General features: G+C 40.5%; 2 protein-coding genes across 3 annotated transcripts in view; both read right to left on the reverse strand.

The window, feature by feature from the left end:
• The window catches only part of XXYLT1 (xyloside xylosyltransferase 1), a 34,971-nt gene extending 32,368 nt beyond the window's left edge, over positions 1-2,603 (reverse strand). Inside the window, exon 1 of the mRNA XM_082056747.1 lies at positions 2,155-2,603. Coding sequence (XP_081912873.1) covers positions 2,155-2,562 — 408 coding nt within the window. The 5' untranslated portion in view covers positions 2,563-2,603. The remainder of the gene's footprint in view (positions 1-2,154) is intronic.
• A 16-nt stretch (positions 2,604-2,619) lies between these two features.
• ACAP2 (ArfGAP with coiled-coil, ankyrin repeat and PH domains 2) overlaps positions 2,620-19,863 on the reverse strand; it is a 64,342-nt gene continuing 47,098 nt past the window's right edge. For both annotated transcript variants that reach the window (XM_082056746.1, XM_082056745.1), the window contains 10 exons: positions 19,503-19,711; positions 19,240-19,309; positions 17,792-17,886; positions 16,234-16,418; positions 15,314-15,406; positions 13,874-14,061; positions 13,450-13,559; positions 12,325-12,435; positions 12,012-12,073; positions 2,620-7,197 (listed from right to left, as the gene is read on the reverse strand). In XM_082056746.1, the coding sequence (XP_081912872.1) occupies positions 7,094-7,197; positions 12,012-12,073; positions 12,325-12,435; positions 13,450-13,559; positions 13,874-14,061; positions 15,314-15,406; positions 16,234-16,418; positions 17,792-17,886; positions 19,240-19,309; positions 19,503-19,711 (1,227 nt within the window). In that variant the 3' untranslated portion in view covers positions 2,620-7,093. The remainder of the gene's footprint in view (positions 7,198-12,011; positions 12,074-12,324; positions 12,436-13,449; positions 13,560-13,873; positions 14,062-15,313; positions 15,407-16,233; positions 16,419-17,791; positions 17,887-19,239; positions 19,310-19,502; positions 19,712-19,863) is intronic.

Consider the following 19,863-nt stretch of genomic DNA (forward strand, 5'->3'; position numbering starts at 1 on the left):
ACCCCCCCTGCTCCTGCCCTGGCAGGCTGCAGCCAGCTGCTTCAGTCTCCAGGACATTTTGAAAGCTCCTGAATTTGATTAAGAGAGAAGTGAGAACTGGCCCATGACCTTCCCCAAGGGCTGGGATTGAGGTTTGTTTCCTGGGCTTCACCGTAATAGAGGACCCAGCTAATCCCAGCTCTGCTAGGAGGGGAAGGCAATGACAGCTCCAAAAGCAAAGCCCAAATCACATCCTCGTGAAGTAAAAGTTACATTCAAGATTGTAACATTACATTACATTCAAACTCTGAGCGGTTTATCAAGCCTCACCCATGGGTCTGCTCAGGCAAAACAGTGTTAAGAAGCAGACAAGTGTTCTGCGGACACCAAAAGAAACCAGAAGAGGTCTCAGGATGGAGATAGGTTACTGCTGGAGATAAGGACCAGGTTGGGGATCAACCATGTTCAACATTTAGCTGCACAAAAGGTCCAAGCTGTGGTGACAATTCCTGCCACTAAAGAAGAGGAATGAGGTACACTACAGCAAGAATAAAAAGGCATTGTCACCTGCTAGTGCACCAGAAATTGTCACAGTGTTAAGGGCAAGGCTGTATGCTTCTGAAGTGTGGAACAGCATCTGCTCTCTAGGAACCCTCTAGCTCAGAACAGGTCAGTGAACAGATCTGAAGTGTAGTGCCAACCACAGGCTGGCTAATGCAACACCAGGCTCTGTCAGGAGAGAGGGAAGAAGCTGTTCCACAGAGCAGATCCCAGTGAGATCTCACCTGAGTCCTCCAGACCATCCAACAGAGATCAGTTTTGGTGCAAGACCTACTCACCAAGACATGAGCCAGGCTTTACTGTGAGTCCACAAGCACAGATGGGGGTCTGTTCAGCAACAGACCCATCACTACATGCCCCCACCTCCCACTCCCACCTCCCACCACATTTAACTCACAAGCCTGTATCCTCCTGGTGAAGCAAGGCTGCCCGCAGAGGAGTTTGGTTTCTGCGAAGAGCAGGCAGTGGTAAGGCAGCCACAGGCACACAGGGGTGTCTGCAAGGGATCTGCACACCACGGTGGCCCAGGGGTCCCCACTCCAGGGGACACGATACCGCAAACCTGAGTCAGCTGTTGCACTGCACCATCACGGGGCACTGCCAGCGCACCTCACCACAGCAGGGAGGAATCCTCGCCAAGGCGCCACGCACACCCTCCAGAGAGCTGAGTGCTGCCAGCACGGTGCAGGTCACCCACCAGTATTCGTGACCCGACTGAGCACCAGCACCAGTAAAGAGCTTTTTAAGAAAAAGGAGAGGTGGGATTATTTAGCAACGAGTGGTTCTTATGAACAATGTTAAGGTTACATCTCTAGTTACACCTCAGCAGAGTTCAGCTAATATTAAATATCTGAAAGATGAGAAATGAAAGGTTACAGCAGAAGTAGAGGTTGCTTCCAAGCAACACTCTGCAGCAGCACCTCGGGACAGGAAAATCAAGTTACCTGGCATCTCTGAACTTCATAATCTTCCAGTTTTCAGACCTGTTCAATGTGAAGGAAAGCCTGACTTCGCATAGACCGCACTGACGACATTTTTGGGAGGCAGAACTGTTTCTCCGCCAGGCAGCAGGATGAATGTTTGCACGTGCAAGCTCCCCACCCTTTGCGGGCTCTCCATTCCCTTCTTCAAGAGCCGCTGGCAGCAGGGTGATACACCTGGTCCTTGTGCTGAGACGCTGAACCAGGGCAAACCACAGGGTCTGTACAAGAGGAGCAGCGCTGCTCAGAGCCACTGCTCTTCTCGAGCAGAGTGGTTCACCAGGTCTGGGTTCGATAACCACTGACCTGCATCAGGACATCCCCATCATGCAGGAAAAGCGAGCGCAGGGGCTCAGCTCACACAGACCGAGCCCTTCTAAAGATTCAAGACACTGGGGAGAGACGCAGCCTCCTCCAATGCCCATGTGAAGCAAACCCCGCTCTGGATGCCGCCGGAGCAAGGGCTGGCAGCAGAGAAAGTTTGTTTCCACCAGAACTCTGCTCCCTTTATCCTGCCGGGAGATGAACATCACCCAGAGAGCCCCGCGCTCCTCTGCAGCCCCGGAGGATGCTCTGCCGGGGCAGCACCAGCCCGAGCAGCCCAGCCCCGCGCCCCGCCCGCCCCCGCCCGCACCTGGTGAGGGAAGGCGGCGCCGCGTAGCGCGTCCCGCAGCAGGCCCAGGCCGATGTCCCTGCTGGCGCCCTCGGTGACGAGGTGGAGGTGCAGCGCGTCCCCGCCGCCCAGCCGGCCGTGCCGCAGCATGGAGCGCAGGGCCGCCTGCCCCTTGGCGCGCAGCGCCGGGCTCCGCTCCGCCTTGGTGAACATCATGAGGAGGTGCAGGTCGCGGCCCCCCGCCGCCTCGCCGCGCTGGGGGTGGCGGTGCGCCGGGGCGGGCGGCGTGGCGCGGAGGCGGCGGGTGGCGCTGGAGAAGGTCTCCCCGCCGCCGCACAGGTAGTAGAAGGCGCACACGGCCAGCGCCGCGGCCAGCGCCAGCGCGCACGGCTGGGAGCGCGCCCAGCCCCGGCCCAGCGCCGCCGCCATGACCGGGCGGGCCCAGCGCCGCCGCCCGCCCCCGGCCCGCCCACACAGAGCCGCTCGGCGCGTACAAAGGTTTAATCCATACAGTATTTACAGTCCTTACAGCATGTACAGGCCGCGGGCTACAAAGGTATAGAACGCGTTTCTCTCATTTACAATGACAAACTACAGAAAACGACATTCAAGTTTCGAGTACAAAGGGAACTGGGGGAGCATGTACAGGCTGTACAGTTACACCTCAAAGAGTTACAGAATGCTGGAATGCTTAAAAATCACCAAATACAGACAGACACAGTGATAAAGAAAAAAATAAAGTTCGTTATTTCAGACAGTAGCTCCTCTGCTTGACGAAATGATGATTTCTCAGTGATTTCTATAAAAACATGGAAAATCTGGGATCCTAACAGAAAAGTGAGTAGGATGTTTTTCCCCCTCTATCATCTCCTTCCATGGGAAGAGAAACAAGAAAACACCATATGCAAAAAGATAAAGCAAGTGTATGAAACAGGATATTCCAAAGTGGTACATTCATCCTTTTCCCCAGTATTGCCGTTCTGGAGTTTGTATCTCTTTTAAAAATGGGCTTTTGTGCGAGACAATCGGCTGCACAACCAAGTGGCATAAACTCTAATTTCAGAAAAAGTGTCCATTTGCACACAGGCAGAGATGCTATCTTGCAAAACTTCCTCTCAAAATACTTTCAGTGTGTTAAATAACCAGCTCAGTCCTTTTGACAGTGTAAAAATACTACATCCTTAGCACTTGCATATTATTTGTAGTTTTATCAAATGGTCCTTTTATATTCACTGTGTCTCTGGAGATTCTCATGGTAAAAGAGTTAACATGCACACTTCAACACAGATGGCTGCAGAGAGGCACCAAAGTCCTGGAAACATCACAGCCAACCCCACCCTATTCTAGTTCTCACCTTTTTTCTTTAGTGCTACAAAGTTTTTGCCCGATTGAGAACTCTAAGAATTTGGATAATGTATGAACTGATGTCATACTGCAAAATGGGAGAAAATTCCTCTTACATGGGGATTTGCTGACAGCATCAGAAGGTCTGGTTGCATTTTCTGAAACTATTTCAGCTCAGTATATAAACAGGTAAAATATAAAAGCCCATAGAGTGAAAAATACAGTATTAACACAGGATGCTTTAATGCACTAACATTAGGAGCTATCAAAGGTACAATCTAAAGCTTCTGAAATAAGCGCAAAGATTGACACTGATTTCAGGGACTTCTGGGATCAGGTCCTAATTGGTAAGGAGGCCAAAGGCCAAAATGTACTAATGAACAACTGAAATATGTGTTCAGTGCAGTATGTGCGGCTTGTGAAAGCAAATAAAAACTTCTACCGTCTACTGCCTACACGCAAATTTACAGGAACAAATTCCACCATGTCTAATATAATTCAGTGGCATGATGCAGTATGATAATTCAAGAATTTAAGCACTGTACTGACATTAACATAAAATATGAAAACTTATGAAAAACTAAAACAATACAGATCTTAAGGAGACACCACAGACACCATTCTAATCAACATGCAATGTAAAAAAATTACACTTCTGAAATCAAGATGCATTAGAATACATATTGAGCTGCCTGACATCTGTCTTTCCAAGAGACTGTTGGAACATGATCTAACTCTGGCTAGGAATAATATTATAAAAATCTTTAAATGGGCTATCTAGTAAATTACTAAAAATCCACGTGAAAAGTGATTTTTAACTGTGTCAGGAATCGACTGCCTTGTACCCCACTGATTCAGACCTATCATGTTTCATACCTACAGAGAAACATGGACAGGAACTGAAGCTGTCCAGTATCTGGTACAGGGAACAAGATGTTAACCCACAATGGAACCTTCTTGTCCACTATTCTAGTTATACTCACATTCATACTGAAATAAAAATAGAAGTTTCCTGACATTACGGAGCAGAAGATTATTGCTTAGTGTCAGAACTCGATAGGGAAATCCAGATCTTCAGAGTACTTGAGATAATCCTACTCTGTAAGAATCCTGCGAGCTACAGAGGCCCTGGAGCACCGAGCCTGCTGGTCTGGGAGGACTAAGCCCTCAATAGATTTCATCCAACTTAATGGCATTTTCATTTTTGCTGCTGAGCAACATCCTAACATATGTATTGCACCTGACTTGAAAAAAAGCTTTAACTGAGTGCCGTTGATACGGGATATCCTAGCGTACCTAAAAGGACTAAGGAAAAAGGCTGCAGGGTCAGAAGTGACTGACCTACTCCCTGAACCATTAGAACTCCAGAGCTCCTGAAAAGAGCAATACAACCCATGGATCGGGTACATTACTAGTCCTCTAGCACAAACACACTGATGCTGCTTCCCAGACAGGTGAGAGCTGGAAATGCAACAAATGGCTCTGCAGAGCTACAGCGAAGAAATTTCTTGTTTATAGGAAGCCACCCTGCAAAATTTGTCATGGAGATTTGTTTTGGCTCGGAAGGAAAATACCAGTGGAGATTTGAAATAAGTGTATCAGACATTTTTCCAGCAGCAAGGACTGAGATAGCAATTATGCCATTAAGCTTTAGGTAGCTTTACATTGCAGCCAATCACACTATATACTGCCTCTCATGTAGGCTGCAGAAGACAAATCTTTAGAAAAACCTATGTCTAAAGTGTATGCTATATATGGCCATATCTTATATTGTCCCATCTGTACACTGGGAATTTTACTTTTTAAGATCTACTAAAACATCCACTGCTGTTAAATACTGCAGATTAGGAAGTACATTATCATTTCATAGACAGCTATTTACAGGTGATATTCCTAAGTGTCTTACTGTTCAGACTAAACACACTCGTTAAATGGACAGAATCTGCTTTTCTAGCATAATTAGACCACACACAAAGCAAGAACTGTTTTGTAAGATTCTTCTGCTTGGCAAAAGAATCTATTGGACGCTTCAGAAATGCTATTAGCTTTGCAGCAATAATCATCCAGATTGGATGCATTATTATAAATTTTATGCAAAACAATAAATATTTTAAATTTAACATGCCAGAAAGTTTAATTTACCATAGTTTACAGAAATCCTTTACCCAATTTTGCTTGTCTTACCCAGCTTGGTGAAAAGCCAATTCATTTCCTAAATACATTTATATAGCAGGCCAGCATAATGCCATGGCTATTACGATTGTTAAAAAACTCACTACGCTGATACTACATTACCTAAAAATTCTGCGTAAGTTGTCCATAGGGCAGACAAACAGAGCACGAAGACTTGCATCTGCTGGTTTGGGGTTTCAGATGATTACTATACGGGTATTAAACAACCCGGCACATAAGCACATACTGACAGTCACCGTTTATACAAGCACATGGGTAGCGCGAAGCTCACGACTGAATACAGCAAACTGTGTTGCTGCCTTCAGAATGCAGCCGGAGACTCTGCTCATCCATTATGTTGCAAAAACGTGCAGTGAAAGTCCAGAGTTTTCTTGTGCACACCTTAGTTTAGACAACATGTATACATACGTGTCTTTGCAGATTATATAAAGGACATCGATTGCCCTAAATTTAGCATGGCTGCACTACATAACAGATTTCATATATCCAGCTTAGGGCTAATAGTGAGAACAACAAAAAGAAAAGGTAACAAACAGCCTTCATATGACTGTTCTACACAAACTCCATCGGCTCAGTTTTCACTTTCATGTCTCAAATTCCAAGTTTTGATGTCAAAATACTACAAACAAACCCCACATCACGTCCAGAAGGATTAAGTTTATTTTTCATGAAAGGTTCCACATGCTCATTTAAAAGAATACTTGCTGCACAGAAAGTTTAACTTAAGAGAAGGAAAATAGACTGCTCTTAGAAGTTTGGTCCTCCAGGATATATACCTATTGTGACTGACCCGCAGTCACCAGCATAAAGGCCAGCCTGGTGTTAAAGCTTCCACTGTGAAAGAGCTTGCAAAAGAACAGGAGTTACCATGTCCTGTTATTAACAACCTACCTCTAATGAGAGTCAGCACAGGAACAAGAGAATCTGTTAAGTTATAGGCTCACAAACAGAAGGACAACTCAGTAAGTCATTACCTGATTTCCCTTCCAAACAGTCCCAGAAAATGCAACCCAGACCTTCTCGTCAGAGGCACATTCCTCATGGCAACAGGGAGACAGGTGACAGTCAGGGATATGAAATAGCAAAGCTGGTCTGATCATCCTGCCATCCAGAGTCTGCAATGCACACAGCTATGCCCTGCTAACTTTGTGTACAAACTGCAGACAAACTTCGTACTTGCTAACAGGTACTATTTTTATACTGAGCTAACAGGTATTCCTTCTCTTTTTAAAGATATTCTTTAGCTGCTGAGGTATATGTACTGTAGAACATAAACCGACTCATACATTTCCCCAGCTACCACAATCTAAAGCTACATTAAAGTGGTCATTTTATCCAAACTATCTAACAAAATGCATATAATTCATTCTGTTAAAGTAAAAAAAGACTTGCACTATAAGGATCAGGTTCTTCTTCTTGACACTTAAGACTTCTGGGAATCTGACTGCTGGAAACGGTTTAGCTTCTCTGGATTATTTGACGCCATTTGAGAAAAGTCACGAAAAATGTCCTGATAAATTTCATCTCCTGGGTAGAAAAGAAAAGGGAAACAGTTTTAATCATTTGTGGCAGTTAACATCACCCACCATTGCATGAATGTCCTACTGTGCTACCAGTTACTGCACAACACTTGTTCACGTATAAATATTGCTTATAGATGGAATGATGCTGATGTGAACTCTTTAGGACTGTTTACTTGCATGCACATTCTGTAGAAGCAAATTAAACAAAGCCAAACTATACCTGAAATAGTACCTCACAGGCAGCCACGCAGAGGAAAGTTCAGAGTTAGAAAGGAAAAATGAAAGCATTTTAAAGCAATGTAAAAAGAAAAATGTTTATTAGCCATTAAAGAGTAAAATCCTTATTTTTGCAAGGAAGTGCTAACCAAGATTCTCTTCAGAAAAGTAGAATTATGGCATAAATAAAGATTTACTTGGAAACAGAGGTCAGAAGTCTTACAGCCAGACAGAACTCTCCATGAAAGAAACAATCAGCAAGCAAGAGTATAAAAAACCCAATCCTAAATAGAGAAATTATTGTTCATAAATCCTTTTGTTCTATTACTTTAGCAAATATAAATTTTTACATGCCTTACTGAACATTTATTACATCTTTTAGTTTTATCTATAAGAGTGATGATACTTTCCTTAAACATCTTTAATTTGGTTATTTTTATCTTTACCCTTTGTGCTTACACACAACCTAACTACTGGCACATATTCCAAAGTGAGGGATGGCAGCAGTTCCCAGCAGGCCTGTCTCCCTCCCCCTCCCTGTCTATACAGGAAAACACATCCCGTGATGATTTCTTTCTGAGTCCCTGCCAAGTTATTCTTCTGCCACTTTAAAATGGTCATTTTCACATTCTTTAATCTGCTGCAGCATTTTGGGCCTTGAGTTCAGGTTTCACTTTAAAACATTAATCATACCCTATTGCCTTCAAATGGAATTAAACGCATAAAACATTTGGTCTGGTCAGGAACTATGCAGCCATCCAAATTTTACTGTCTTCCCACACAGGACACAAGATCCCAGCACTACTCGCCGGTAGCTTGATTGGTAGCATGACAAAGAAATCAACCCCAAAATCTCTTTCATCGTGTATGCTGAACACAAAGACTTTTTTTTCCAATCTGATTGGGGAAGTATTATTCCACCACTTTTTTTTTTTGTTTCCAAAGGGCAGTTTTAAAGGGATTTTTTGTGTGTTATAAAAGTTGGCACCACAGTGAAAAGTTACACTGTTTTGTTTTTCTATCTTTTGATGCACATCTCCAACATTATACAGAAGTATTATTCTTTCGGAGATGAGACTGCATTCATTTGAAAACACTTTCAGAAATGACAACTGACCTTCCAGAAATATTTAACATGCATGGCATGTGGGTTTATATAAAAATGTAATGACATGATTCTTCCAAAACTCTAAAAGATAAATACATTCAACACTGCTGTACTGGTAAAAGTTCTAGTGAAATTCCCTTTTGGTTTTCAGATTTAGTTTCAAGTCTGTTCTAGAGATGAAGCAGGCACAGGACACTTCATTGTAACAGTTTCTGATAACTGCTTGCACCAGGAGAAAAGCACAGAATGAAGAGAGTTGTAACATTCATCACAAGAACAGCTATGAGGAGCAAATTGGAATCAAACTTGTATGATAAAAGCCATTACGCTTTTAATAGAGAAGTGAGTTCCACTGGTGAACTAGTACTGTAGTTCAAGTTGCCACATTTGGTTCTTTCAAATGAACTTGAAAGAAAAAACAAAAGCTAGTTTTGCAAGATACATTGTGGCTCTTCTTTTTGGTTCTATTACATAACAAAAATACTATATACAAAAATAGACTAAAATAAAGTGCCCCTTTAGTTTGTATGCTGCGTTAAAATATTTAATACTGTAAACCTTATAATTATTTCAAAATCCTACTTTAAAATTGAATTCTTGAAATTCCTGTTCCAAACAATGTTTTCCCTAAAGTGCAGATTTTATGTACAAAAATACTATAACACTGCTTTAGCATTTAACACCAGAGTAACTCAAAAGGCACACATCATACATTCAAGAAAAGATAGGAAGAAAAAGTAGCAATACTAATATCAAATAGTTAGCAGACCTACTGTAGCACCAGAAGATGAGCACTCAAGTATTATACAAGAAACAGTACAATGGTGCATATGGCTTCTACCACCAGAAATGAACTTTCTGTGGAACAAGCTGGTTTCAGCCCATTCCCCCTCTAGCAATATTTTGGAAGACCAACTGTACCTTGGCAAAGCAATATATACATTCTCTCAGTAGCTCAAACCAGCCAGGTATATTTAAATTTGAAACATTGATGCCATTAGCTACAGTAGTAATTGTTTATCAACCACATTACTAAAGCAGAGAAATATGCAGTTGGTTTCACTCTGATGACAGCAAACTCACACATTGATATTTACCCTCACATAGCTCCCAGTAAACTTACAATTACCTTGCAAATCCTTATTTTCTTCTAGAATCTGAATTTTGGAAAAGAGGAGCTCTAAATTCTGTGTGTGCCCTTATTTTAATAAGGTGTCTAAGCTGTGAAGGAGACCTGGCTCCGTTCCCAGCACGTCGGGTACCGCACCGCGCAGCAGCAGAGACAGCTTTTGTGCCTGCACATCCACACAACCCTTCCAGCAGGCTGGCAGCCACTAACCTTATAAATACTCAGATATTTACTTCAGCTTTTAAAAGAGACTTCAGCAAGTAAAGAAGGGAGGAGAGCGGAGCTGTGCTGCCCACAGGTACAGAAGATGTCCCGGCTGGGACACTGTGCTATAGAGCCTGTGGCCTGAATTTCAAAAGTGACTCTAATGATACCTCCCCAATTTTGGGCAAGCTCTGTCCCTTCTGGCAGCTCCACTTCCCATTGTCAATCTCACCTGTTTACAAGGATCGGATACTATCTGTAAAATATTTGGATCAGATTCTATCAGCTGCAGTCTCTGGATTCTACCGTAATAAAAAACGATAAAAAGGTCAAGCTATTTTCTATTAACAACTTAGCCAGCTTTTTACTTCATCTCCTAATTGAAGAATCTGTCTCAAAAATACTTTAAACACGATGTCAGGGAAAATAGTCTCCCCTGTCTTCAGTTTAAACACATTCATAATTTCATGTAAACAGTGCCTGTATTTGTTATGGATGCAACATTTTACTAAACATAATGTTTAGTAACTGACAGAGGCTTCTTTATAAATGAAAAGATGTTTGTATAGTTTATATAAGAATTTTGGATTTGTGACAGGTCAGTTAAATGATCTAAAATATTCATTTATGATTGATCACAGAGCTGCTGAATCAAAATACCTAGCTCCCTTAAAACAAAGCATTTTACTATTTGAAACTGGTAGTTATTTTTACCTCTTACAATAAAAATGAGGAGACTCAAAACTACTTCAGTATTTGTTACCTTCAGCCCATCAGCGAAGTAGTGTGCGTTATATCAGAAAACTGCTTTACATTCAGTATGGCCAAACTGGCAATAGACTTTTTGCACATATGTAGCCTGCTGCACTTTGAGTGGGGAATTCTTCCTCCTTTAAGCTCGTAATCAAGTATATACTTCTAAGTTATCTGTTGCTTTGCCAAAGGAAGCATTTGAATGTCTGAGTGTCCACAGTACTTTTACTGTTTTAATTTGAATTTCCTAGAAGATTTGTTTAAAAATGAATTTGAAAAACATCTATTCTTAAGGAGAAACTTAATGAAATGAATAAATTTGGTCTATTTAATAGAGCTCATCTGGGATATTGACATGAGACTTAATGTCACCCCTTGAGTATATTCCAGCCCCAATCTGGTAAAAGACATAAGCACATACAATCCTTACAACTTAGTGCAAAATACATAAGGGTTTTATAGGAGTGAGCCAAGAGTACTCAGTTCTCAACCTTAAAAATAAGGTTTGCCTTTCGCTACTGCCAGGTAGGGCAATGCGTTTTTAGCTGTCTAACTTGACAATCAAGTGTGCCTTCATTATTGATATTTGCACAGGAGTAAATCAGGTCCCTATGGAAGCATACCATAATAGAAGAAATGGCTTGCATAAATATCACATCAGAACATAGTCTAAATTGGGACCGAGTGCCTGAGGATAAAGTTGTACATATTCATGAAATATAATTTGTTACTTTCCTGTACCAGGTGGCTCAAATGTCTGTCAATTTGTTTTTTAATCAAATGGTAAGATACTATGCATACAAAAATACATATTTCAGCATGACTGTTTTGTTTCTTATTTTTATCTTAACAAATAAAAATATTTAAAAATAAGATTTGAGGAAATAATAATTTCCTATCTCTGTCTGGACTTCTTTTGAAATATTCAATGTACATTTTTACATTGGTTTGCAAGCATTGTTTTCTTAAAAAAAGGACCATTCCACAGGAAGGAGAATGGTATCCTGTAATAAGACGAACTCCTCAACTGTATCTGATCAACTTGGGTCAGAAGGTTGCTATTAAATAACACCAGGTAAACCCTAACATTACATGAATTTCAAGAGAACACCAATAGGAGAAAACTGTGGACAACTACCAGCAAAATGGGTTGGTAATGGCTGTACTACCATACACTACTATAATAACGTACTTTAAACACTCTCCTTCTAGGTCCCCTAAATACTCTGATGAAGTCACACCAGTGAATTTCAATGAAGCTTTAACACATCAGTAGCTCATAAAAAATGTTATCATATGGAGCTATCCTAAATTTCCCACAGATCCTAAGAATCTAGTTGTAAACTGATAAATTCCTGAATACACTTCTTATACTGCATTTCAGTATGGTTATTAGTGGAGTATTGACCTGGCTGTCCATAGAGTCCTTCCGATTCACGCATTTCTTCGTTCATCCGTGCTAAACGCAACCTATGGTTTAGGAAACAAAAAGACCAATGTCATATTTAAAGCACTAAAAAAATACTGCAATTCAAGACCTACAATGCACCCCAGAACCACAACACCAGTGAGACCATCTATGGATAGTGCACACTTCGATTTTCCGTTTGCTCTCACTGTTTTATGTAAATTAATTTTGACATTTCTTATATTTTTAACTTGAAACAGAATAGGAAAAAAAAAATCTAGTTACCTAGTTAAAAACAGAACACACAACTTACAATGTTACAATATCTGCATTTGCAGCTTCTACTGCTATACTCAAAGGATCTTTCCCATCTTCATCAGTGGCATGCTGGTTTGCTCCTCGTTTTAGGAATAAACATACTTGTCTGTTTAGAAAAAGCATTTAAAATTATTTTCAGAACAATAAAAGAAAGAAGCAAATAAATTCAAGCTGGATGCAATATATTTGGCTTAAATTGTCAAAACTCTTGAACATACTAGAAGAATGGTACTCATCTAGAACAACTAAGATGTTAATGTAGTAGTAAGCAAAACATTTAACTATTTAATCCACATTAGAAAGATTGCTTAAGTCAAACCACAGCAGTGCAGAAAGGAATTGAACCCTTTAGAAGTGAGAATCTGCCTTCCTGTATCATCTTAGGCTGCAGAACTACAAAACCCCATCCCTTTCACCACAACAGACAAGAACCACTAAGCAGGATAAGTCAATACAGTAACAAATACAGTTCATATATGCCTGATTAACCCAAGAGAAACTGATCTCATTTTGCTCTGCTATTATAGTTCCTCATCTTTATGAACAGGGCATACTGACCAAGCTTAAGTCTTGAACTGTCCCAGGATTTCAACTTGGGCTCTTATTTAGAATTCATGCATGCAAAGAGCTTGGGCACAACCAGATGACCGTGTCCTCATTTGAACTGTGCTGGTACAGGGTTTCAGTCAAAAGCCATGATTCCAAAACTCAAGATGTAACACAGTACATTTTGAAATGAGATACACTCTCAGTGCAACACAAGTGGGATGAGTCAGAAAAAGCCTTGGCCCTCACATATCGTTTCTCCTATTTGTATCATATTTCTTACGAAAACAAGAAAAATCTCATGAGTCTTCACCAAAAGTTCATGCTATTTCAAAGCATTATTAAATACATGTTTTTACAAAATGGAGCAAAGTTTTTCTATAGGTGTGTGTTTTGCTAGTGCATGAAACTGTTAATTCAAAATGTTGGTTTGTCTCTTACCACATGGTTTTAAGAAAAACCTAGATCACCTGAAATATATTAAAATGCCAGAATATTTGGGGAAATTAAGAAGCTTCTCGTGAACAACTATAGTAAAAGATGGCTGTTGACAAGTTCTGGAGCAGCGAGTTACCCAGTGTGTCCCAGAACCGTGGCATGGTGCAGGGGTCCTCTTCCTTTCATGTCTCTGATGTTCACATTGGCCCCGTTCTGCAGCAAGAATTCACAAGTAACCAACGACCCCTACAGAATCAAAGCAAAAAACCAATTCAGCACCAGATCTCCAGAATCAGAGCCAAACCCATTCTGCCTTCTCAGCACCAAGTCATGTGGGAAAGGAAACAAAAGGGATTTGCTTCCATACCAAATTGAAACACTACCAGGTTATATAATTCCCAAGCATTAACAGGAAAAAGAAAATTGCACATTGTAAAGACAACTTCAGCATCACATGATCATTCATTAGCAAAGCAAGCAGTTCAAAAGGAACAGTGACACAGAAATATCTCTATTATTCCCCTTCCCCTCCTCCCACATCACGTGTGTGTATCTCATACCCCTCGCACTGCCTGAATGAGGGGCGTTGCTTTGTTTTCTTCCACATTGACCCAGTTCACTTCAGCTCCATGGGCCAATGCTTCTGCCATATCAGGGAGATTCTTCTCAAAGGCAGCCCGATACAGCTGCCATCCTGGACTAGGCTGTTTGGAGTCACAGAACACAGAAGACTCTTGCTTCTCTCCTTCTGAAAAGAAAAAAAATGTTAATCTAATCCCTGTTTTTATAAGGTACCTCCCGGAATTCTGGCCAAAAATGTCATTTCTCTGGCACAAGGTAGCTCAGGCTTTGCAGAATGCTGTGCATTGCTGCCGTGCTGCCAGATGTCACAGATGCCTTTGGCTTGTTCCAGCATTCACGCATGGCCACTTCACAGAATTATTACTGCCCAGAAAACATTCTCACCACACTACGGGCACATATGAATATCCTTCAATTTACATATCCCACGGAATTTTTAAGAAATTATTTTAGGTTAGATGTGTGTTTTAGCCTATACTGTGAGACAAGAATAAAACAAATTTCCTGCAGAGATGTAGTCATACAAACACAACATTATCTGCAACAGCTTGATACATCTGACCTAATTTTCATTGAAAGATACCATTGTCATTTACCAATTACTAGGCATGGCTATAATCTTTCAGACTAATGCATAATCTTTCTTTTCATCTCAATAAGAGTTACACAGAGTGAAGTCCAGGAGATAAAGAGACTTATATACAAGCTTTCATGAGTTACAACTTCATAAGAGTATCTACAACGCAGTCAAAGAAAGGACCCAAGCCATGTGCTGCTTGCCTACACATCACAGATGCGAACTACTGGATTTAAAACATACTTCAGAAGAGTGCATTGATGGAGAAGAATAAGTTGCTTTATAAACACATGTTTTGGATGTTTTGACAAGCCATACTCAATACATCTGTCAGACCAGGATGCTAGTATTAGATAGGAAGGTATTCCCCATCAATCAATTTATAAAACTTTGAGTAAAGAGGGGGTAATGTTTAAAGACATGGTCAATTCCACTTGAGTAGAAAACAAAAAAGTTAAGCAAGCATGTTCAAGTAATACATAAAAGCCTACTATCTGTAACTTAACAGGAATACCATCTGCAAGGATTTAACTATTTATAAAAGGATCATGCCTATCTATGGAGGCTTGTCTGTATCAAAATGCAGCATTGCTTTATCTGAAAAAACAAACACACACAACAAACCCCAACGTTCTGGCACCGTATCACCTGACAGGAAAAAACATTTCTCTGCATTCACTTAGAAGGATTCAATGTAATTCTCACTAACATGCCTGGAAGAGAAAAAGGTCACTCGCCCAATTATTACCCTTGTTAAAAATGTTTCAGCCCAGCAGGACAGAAGAGACATTAATTGTATCACCAAGTACTAATCCCTTTTACAAGAGCAAGCCTAACGCACCTGGTTCATACAAGCTGTTAGCTGATATAGTAGAGACAAGGTGTTCTTTGCTGTCATCAGCACTCTGCTGGATCCCACTGTCACTGCTTCGTACTGTTTTGGGGAGAAACTGTAATTACTATGCAGACTGTTAAGTTGCCTACTCTTCACAAATACCATGATAATAAAGCAAGCTCTTATACTTGGTCCTGAATACATCTTTTTTTTTTTTTTTTTTAATGACTAGTAAGTATTCAATATTCTTAACGTATCCATAGAAAAAGATGAAGTCACATATTGCAACCATAACATTTATAATAATAAATGTCAAATATTAGAAAGGGAAAGATCAGGATAAGTAAAGAAGCTTAAATTATTTCATGAAAATACTAAGCGATGCAGTAGCCTGGAGACAATGGATTAAATGCAGGGAAATGGCCACAACACATAATGGATCACTATGCAAATACTTAACATGCCATAGCTGTAGTACTTACTACTACGTAGTTTTGAAGAGGTATCAAAGTAGGAGAAGAGTGAATCTAGTTCATCAGGACAGAACAGAGACTCCCGCCTCGCCTCGTCGCTACTTACAGCAACCGCTGGGACATGCAAGTTAGCAAAGCACAAAGCAGGCAGTAAGGAAGGGATAGGGCAGGAAAGAACGTTATCGGAAAAATTAAGAAGGATGAAAATACGGAGGAAAGAAGGTGGTTAATAATGTTTCTGAATGATAAGCACCCCCACTCCAAATTGTTCCCCACCTAAAAATGCACTTCTCTGAACAAGTCTTTGCTCCCCTGTACTTCTGAACTAGGTTATGACCCATTAAAAGACAGATTCCAATTTCTCTGCATGAGGCACAAAATCAATTAATACAAAAATATGTTACTTTAAAAAGAACATGTGTAATATAGCTAAGGAGAGAAGTGTGTAAATACCTTTTTGGGATGCTGCACCTTGCTCCCCTGCCAGAAGGGATTTTTCAGGGACACTGTGCCTTTTCTCTTCATGACTTGGAGGCAAAACTTTTGTTCCAGATTCAAGCGGAGATACTGAGGCAGGCTGCTTCTCTACAAACTTCCTTTCCACATATTTTGCTCTGATGTATGCCTCCTTCTCCTGCCTGTCATATACAAAATCCCTTGAGTTAGTAAGCTAATATTGTAATATTCTAATTTACTAAAGAACATCCATTTCATAGTAAAGCCAGTAACCAAAATTGTAGTTTGGCATTGCACATAACAGACACTTATGGCATATTTTCAGAAAGATGAAGAGTACACTCTTTCTGAATTCTTTATTAAATTTTGCATAAGTCTCAAAAGACAGTAATTTTGTTGGGTTCATATACGTATATTTTCTTTCAGGCAGAGACTTTAGAAAACAGACATGGAGGAAATAAGCATTAGCTACTGCATGTTACTTAGAATAGACTATTTTAGTCAGAAAGGAACCTACAACAACCATCTAGTCCCACTGCCACTTCTTAGTGTTAATATTATTTGTTTATACATGTTTTGCATTGTTAGTAACCAATTAATATAGCATATATTTAGTTTCTTAGGGAAATATAAATCACAACATTTGTTCAAAGAACATCAGGATTGCACAAGAGACCCATAACAAAAATAAGCCTCAGGCACTGCCACCAGTTCCATAATGCATAGTATTTTTTCTTGTAACCTTAGGTTCTCATCTTAAGACATATGCACAGCAGTTGTGACTAACTGGAAGGGGTGATAAACGTATTACTATTGAAACTGCTAAAAAGCAGTTACCACTAGAAGGAATATCTAGCAAATCTATATTGTTTATACTATTATAATTGTCTCCACGCTGCCAACACTTTATAAAGTACTGTTTTCTATACTGTAAAACTGCCTGACAGCAAGCAGTACCTAACTGGAAAGCTGGTAAAAAAAAAAAAAATCAAAAGACATCTTATACAGCAGAACTAAACATTAGGAAACTACCTTCAAAGGCAGAGAACATCAGAGAAATGGAAGAGAGCAGAACAGTCATCAGGCGGTTGCTGTAAAGCAGCAGAGCTCATGTACAACGTAGGCAGAAAGAAAAGAGCATTCTGGGGATCAGGGAACAAAAGTCAAACTGGAGAACAAAGTCACTGTAAACAAAAGGCAGAGCCCCAGACTCCTGCCCGGGGCACTCACGAACCAACAACAGCCGAGGTGGTCCAAAGCAGACAGGGAACAAAATCAACATGTCCATGGTGATGAGAAAGCAGGATGCTCTAGAGGCATCAGCGAAGGATGGAGTGAGATCAGAAAAAGAACAAGTGAAGCCAAGAAGGACCAACAGCAGGAATACCCAAATAAAGACAGCAAGTGAGGAATGGGGGAGAGCAAAACATACTGCTGTAAGGGAAACAAAGAGTAAAACCAAGGCATATTACAGAGTTAAGTGGCAGCATCTTTTACAGCTGGAGGCTGACAGAAGCAACAAGAAAAGGAAGAGGCACTGCTAGTAAATGACTACCTTTGGCTTCCAGGTTGTGGCTTCTTTGCTCCCACTTTTTCCAGCTTCGCTTCATATATTCTATTTATAACATCATTTCCCAATTCACACATAAGCTATGAAGCAAAATAAATAAATTCAAATACAGTTGCAAAAGGCTTTATCTACTTAATTAGTTGTTTCGACCCTCAGCCTATTTTTACAACTTGGTAAAAAAGGACACTTAGAGAAATAAGCATGGGTTTATATCACAATAATGAAACAAACAGTGTATAGAGAGACTGAATTCCAAGCAAGACAGAAAAAAAAAACCAACAAAACAAAAAACAAAAAAACAACAACAACAAAATACAGTCACTCTTTTAAAGTGCCATTTCCTCCTGAAGAAGGACTGCAAAAATGACCACCTGTCATTCGATAATGTTTTTGTGCAATCAGAATGACATCTGCGAGCCTCATGAACAAAGGAACTCTCTTCCACCAACTTTGCTGGTAGCTACTCTTAATCGACAAGGAAGAAGTCAATCAATTCCATTCCATCTTGTCCAACAGACATTTTTGCTAAACTATAGTCTTTTATGTCTACAGAAAAAGATCAAAGAATAAAACCAGCCTGCAGATAATACTTTAAGGAGAATCTGGCCCATGAAGTCCAACTTACTGATGGCAATAAACAGACTTCTAACACCAGGTAGAATATTCAGCTCTGGTATTTACACAAACAGGGCAAGGGGTGTAGTTTCTAGGGTTTTTTTGTTTCCTCAGCATGAACACATTGATATGGTAACTATTGAAGGTTAAACCACAAGCAAAACACCCCTGCTCACATTGTCTCTTGGTTGTTCAGAACAGAGAAGCAACACCTAAGCACCAGAACAACACAGCTAGAAACAAATGCTTTGCATCAGTTACCCAGTTGCACACATGCATCATGTGAGTTCCTATTTTGGTATTTCAATATCACATGATTTTCATAACCATGGTTCAAGATAGAATTCTGGCACACAAATAGCACATGAGCAACTGCATGAATGCATGAATGCTCTCCTGTAAGCCAGCAGGAGTATGAAACCAAGATCTCACCATTAGAGCTGGCAATTGAATTCTGAAGTATGATCATGATTCCAAAGTATGTTCACTTCCCCATTTTTTCAGCCCATTATTGGTCTGTAAACAGAATTCCCTTTTTATATGCTGAAAGTATCAGATGACACTTACTACTCAAAGCACATTTGTGAACCTGAAAGCATCGTAAGTTGTTCTGACAAGTCTGTACCAAGAATGACTGCTGCTACTGCACACATTATAAGAAAGTGTGAATAAAAAACACTCACATACAACTATAAACACATTCTACTCAAAAGTGCAAGACATGCACTCAGTACTAAGTGTTTCTGCATTGAACTTTCTGGTGCAGAGGCTTTAGAAAAACAATTTAAGTACCAAATAGAAACTTGTTTCAAAAATACCTTCAGAAGTTCAGGTTCCCATGAATCCAGCGTTAAAGATCTTACTTTTGAGAAGTGGACTCCCAAGCTCCTAAACAGCATGAAAAAAAAAAAAAAGTTTAACCTGTAACTGCATGCTGTCTTACCTCAGACAGCTTTACCATTGATTTTTACAAACAGGGGTCTCTGATCTTGCTTCAATATACATTTGAAGGTGCTAACACCACTCTTACTAATTAAGCCAATGCACAAATCCCCAGTATGGTTCAGAAGAGTTCCCCAACCTGTGTATCCCAGAGCACTCGATGCACAGTGTGATTCCCAGGTTGATACTGGCCCAGCGAGGATCTGCCAGCCCGCAGTCACAGCAGGCAGCGTTACCAGGAATACACTGAACTCGCTGCAGAGCACTTTCTCCCTTTAACGACTTCTCTTTTGTCTCACTGCCAGATTCTAGGCTTCCAGTAGAAGGGGATGATTTCTTTTCCTGTTTCTAACAGAGAAAAAAAAACAAACAAGACACACACTAAATTAAAGAAACAAAAGTTCTACAGATACTGACTGTGCACTAGAATCCTAGGAAAGTAACTTCTGCATTTAAGGGCAAGGAAAGCCATAGATCTGCAAAAATGTTTAGCTTCATGG

Source organism: Streptopelia decaocto (genome assembly GCF_964273445.1).
Source record: "Streptopelia decaocto genome assembly, chromosome: 6".
In the NCBI taxonomy this organism is placed as follows: domain Eukaryota; kingdom Metazoa; phylum Chordata; class Aves; order Columbiformes; family Columbidae; genus Streptopelia; species Streptopelia decaocto.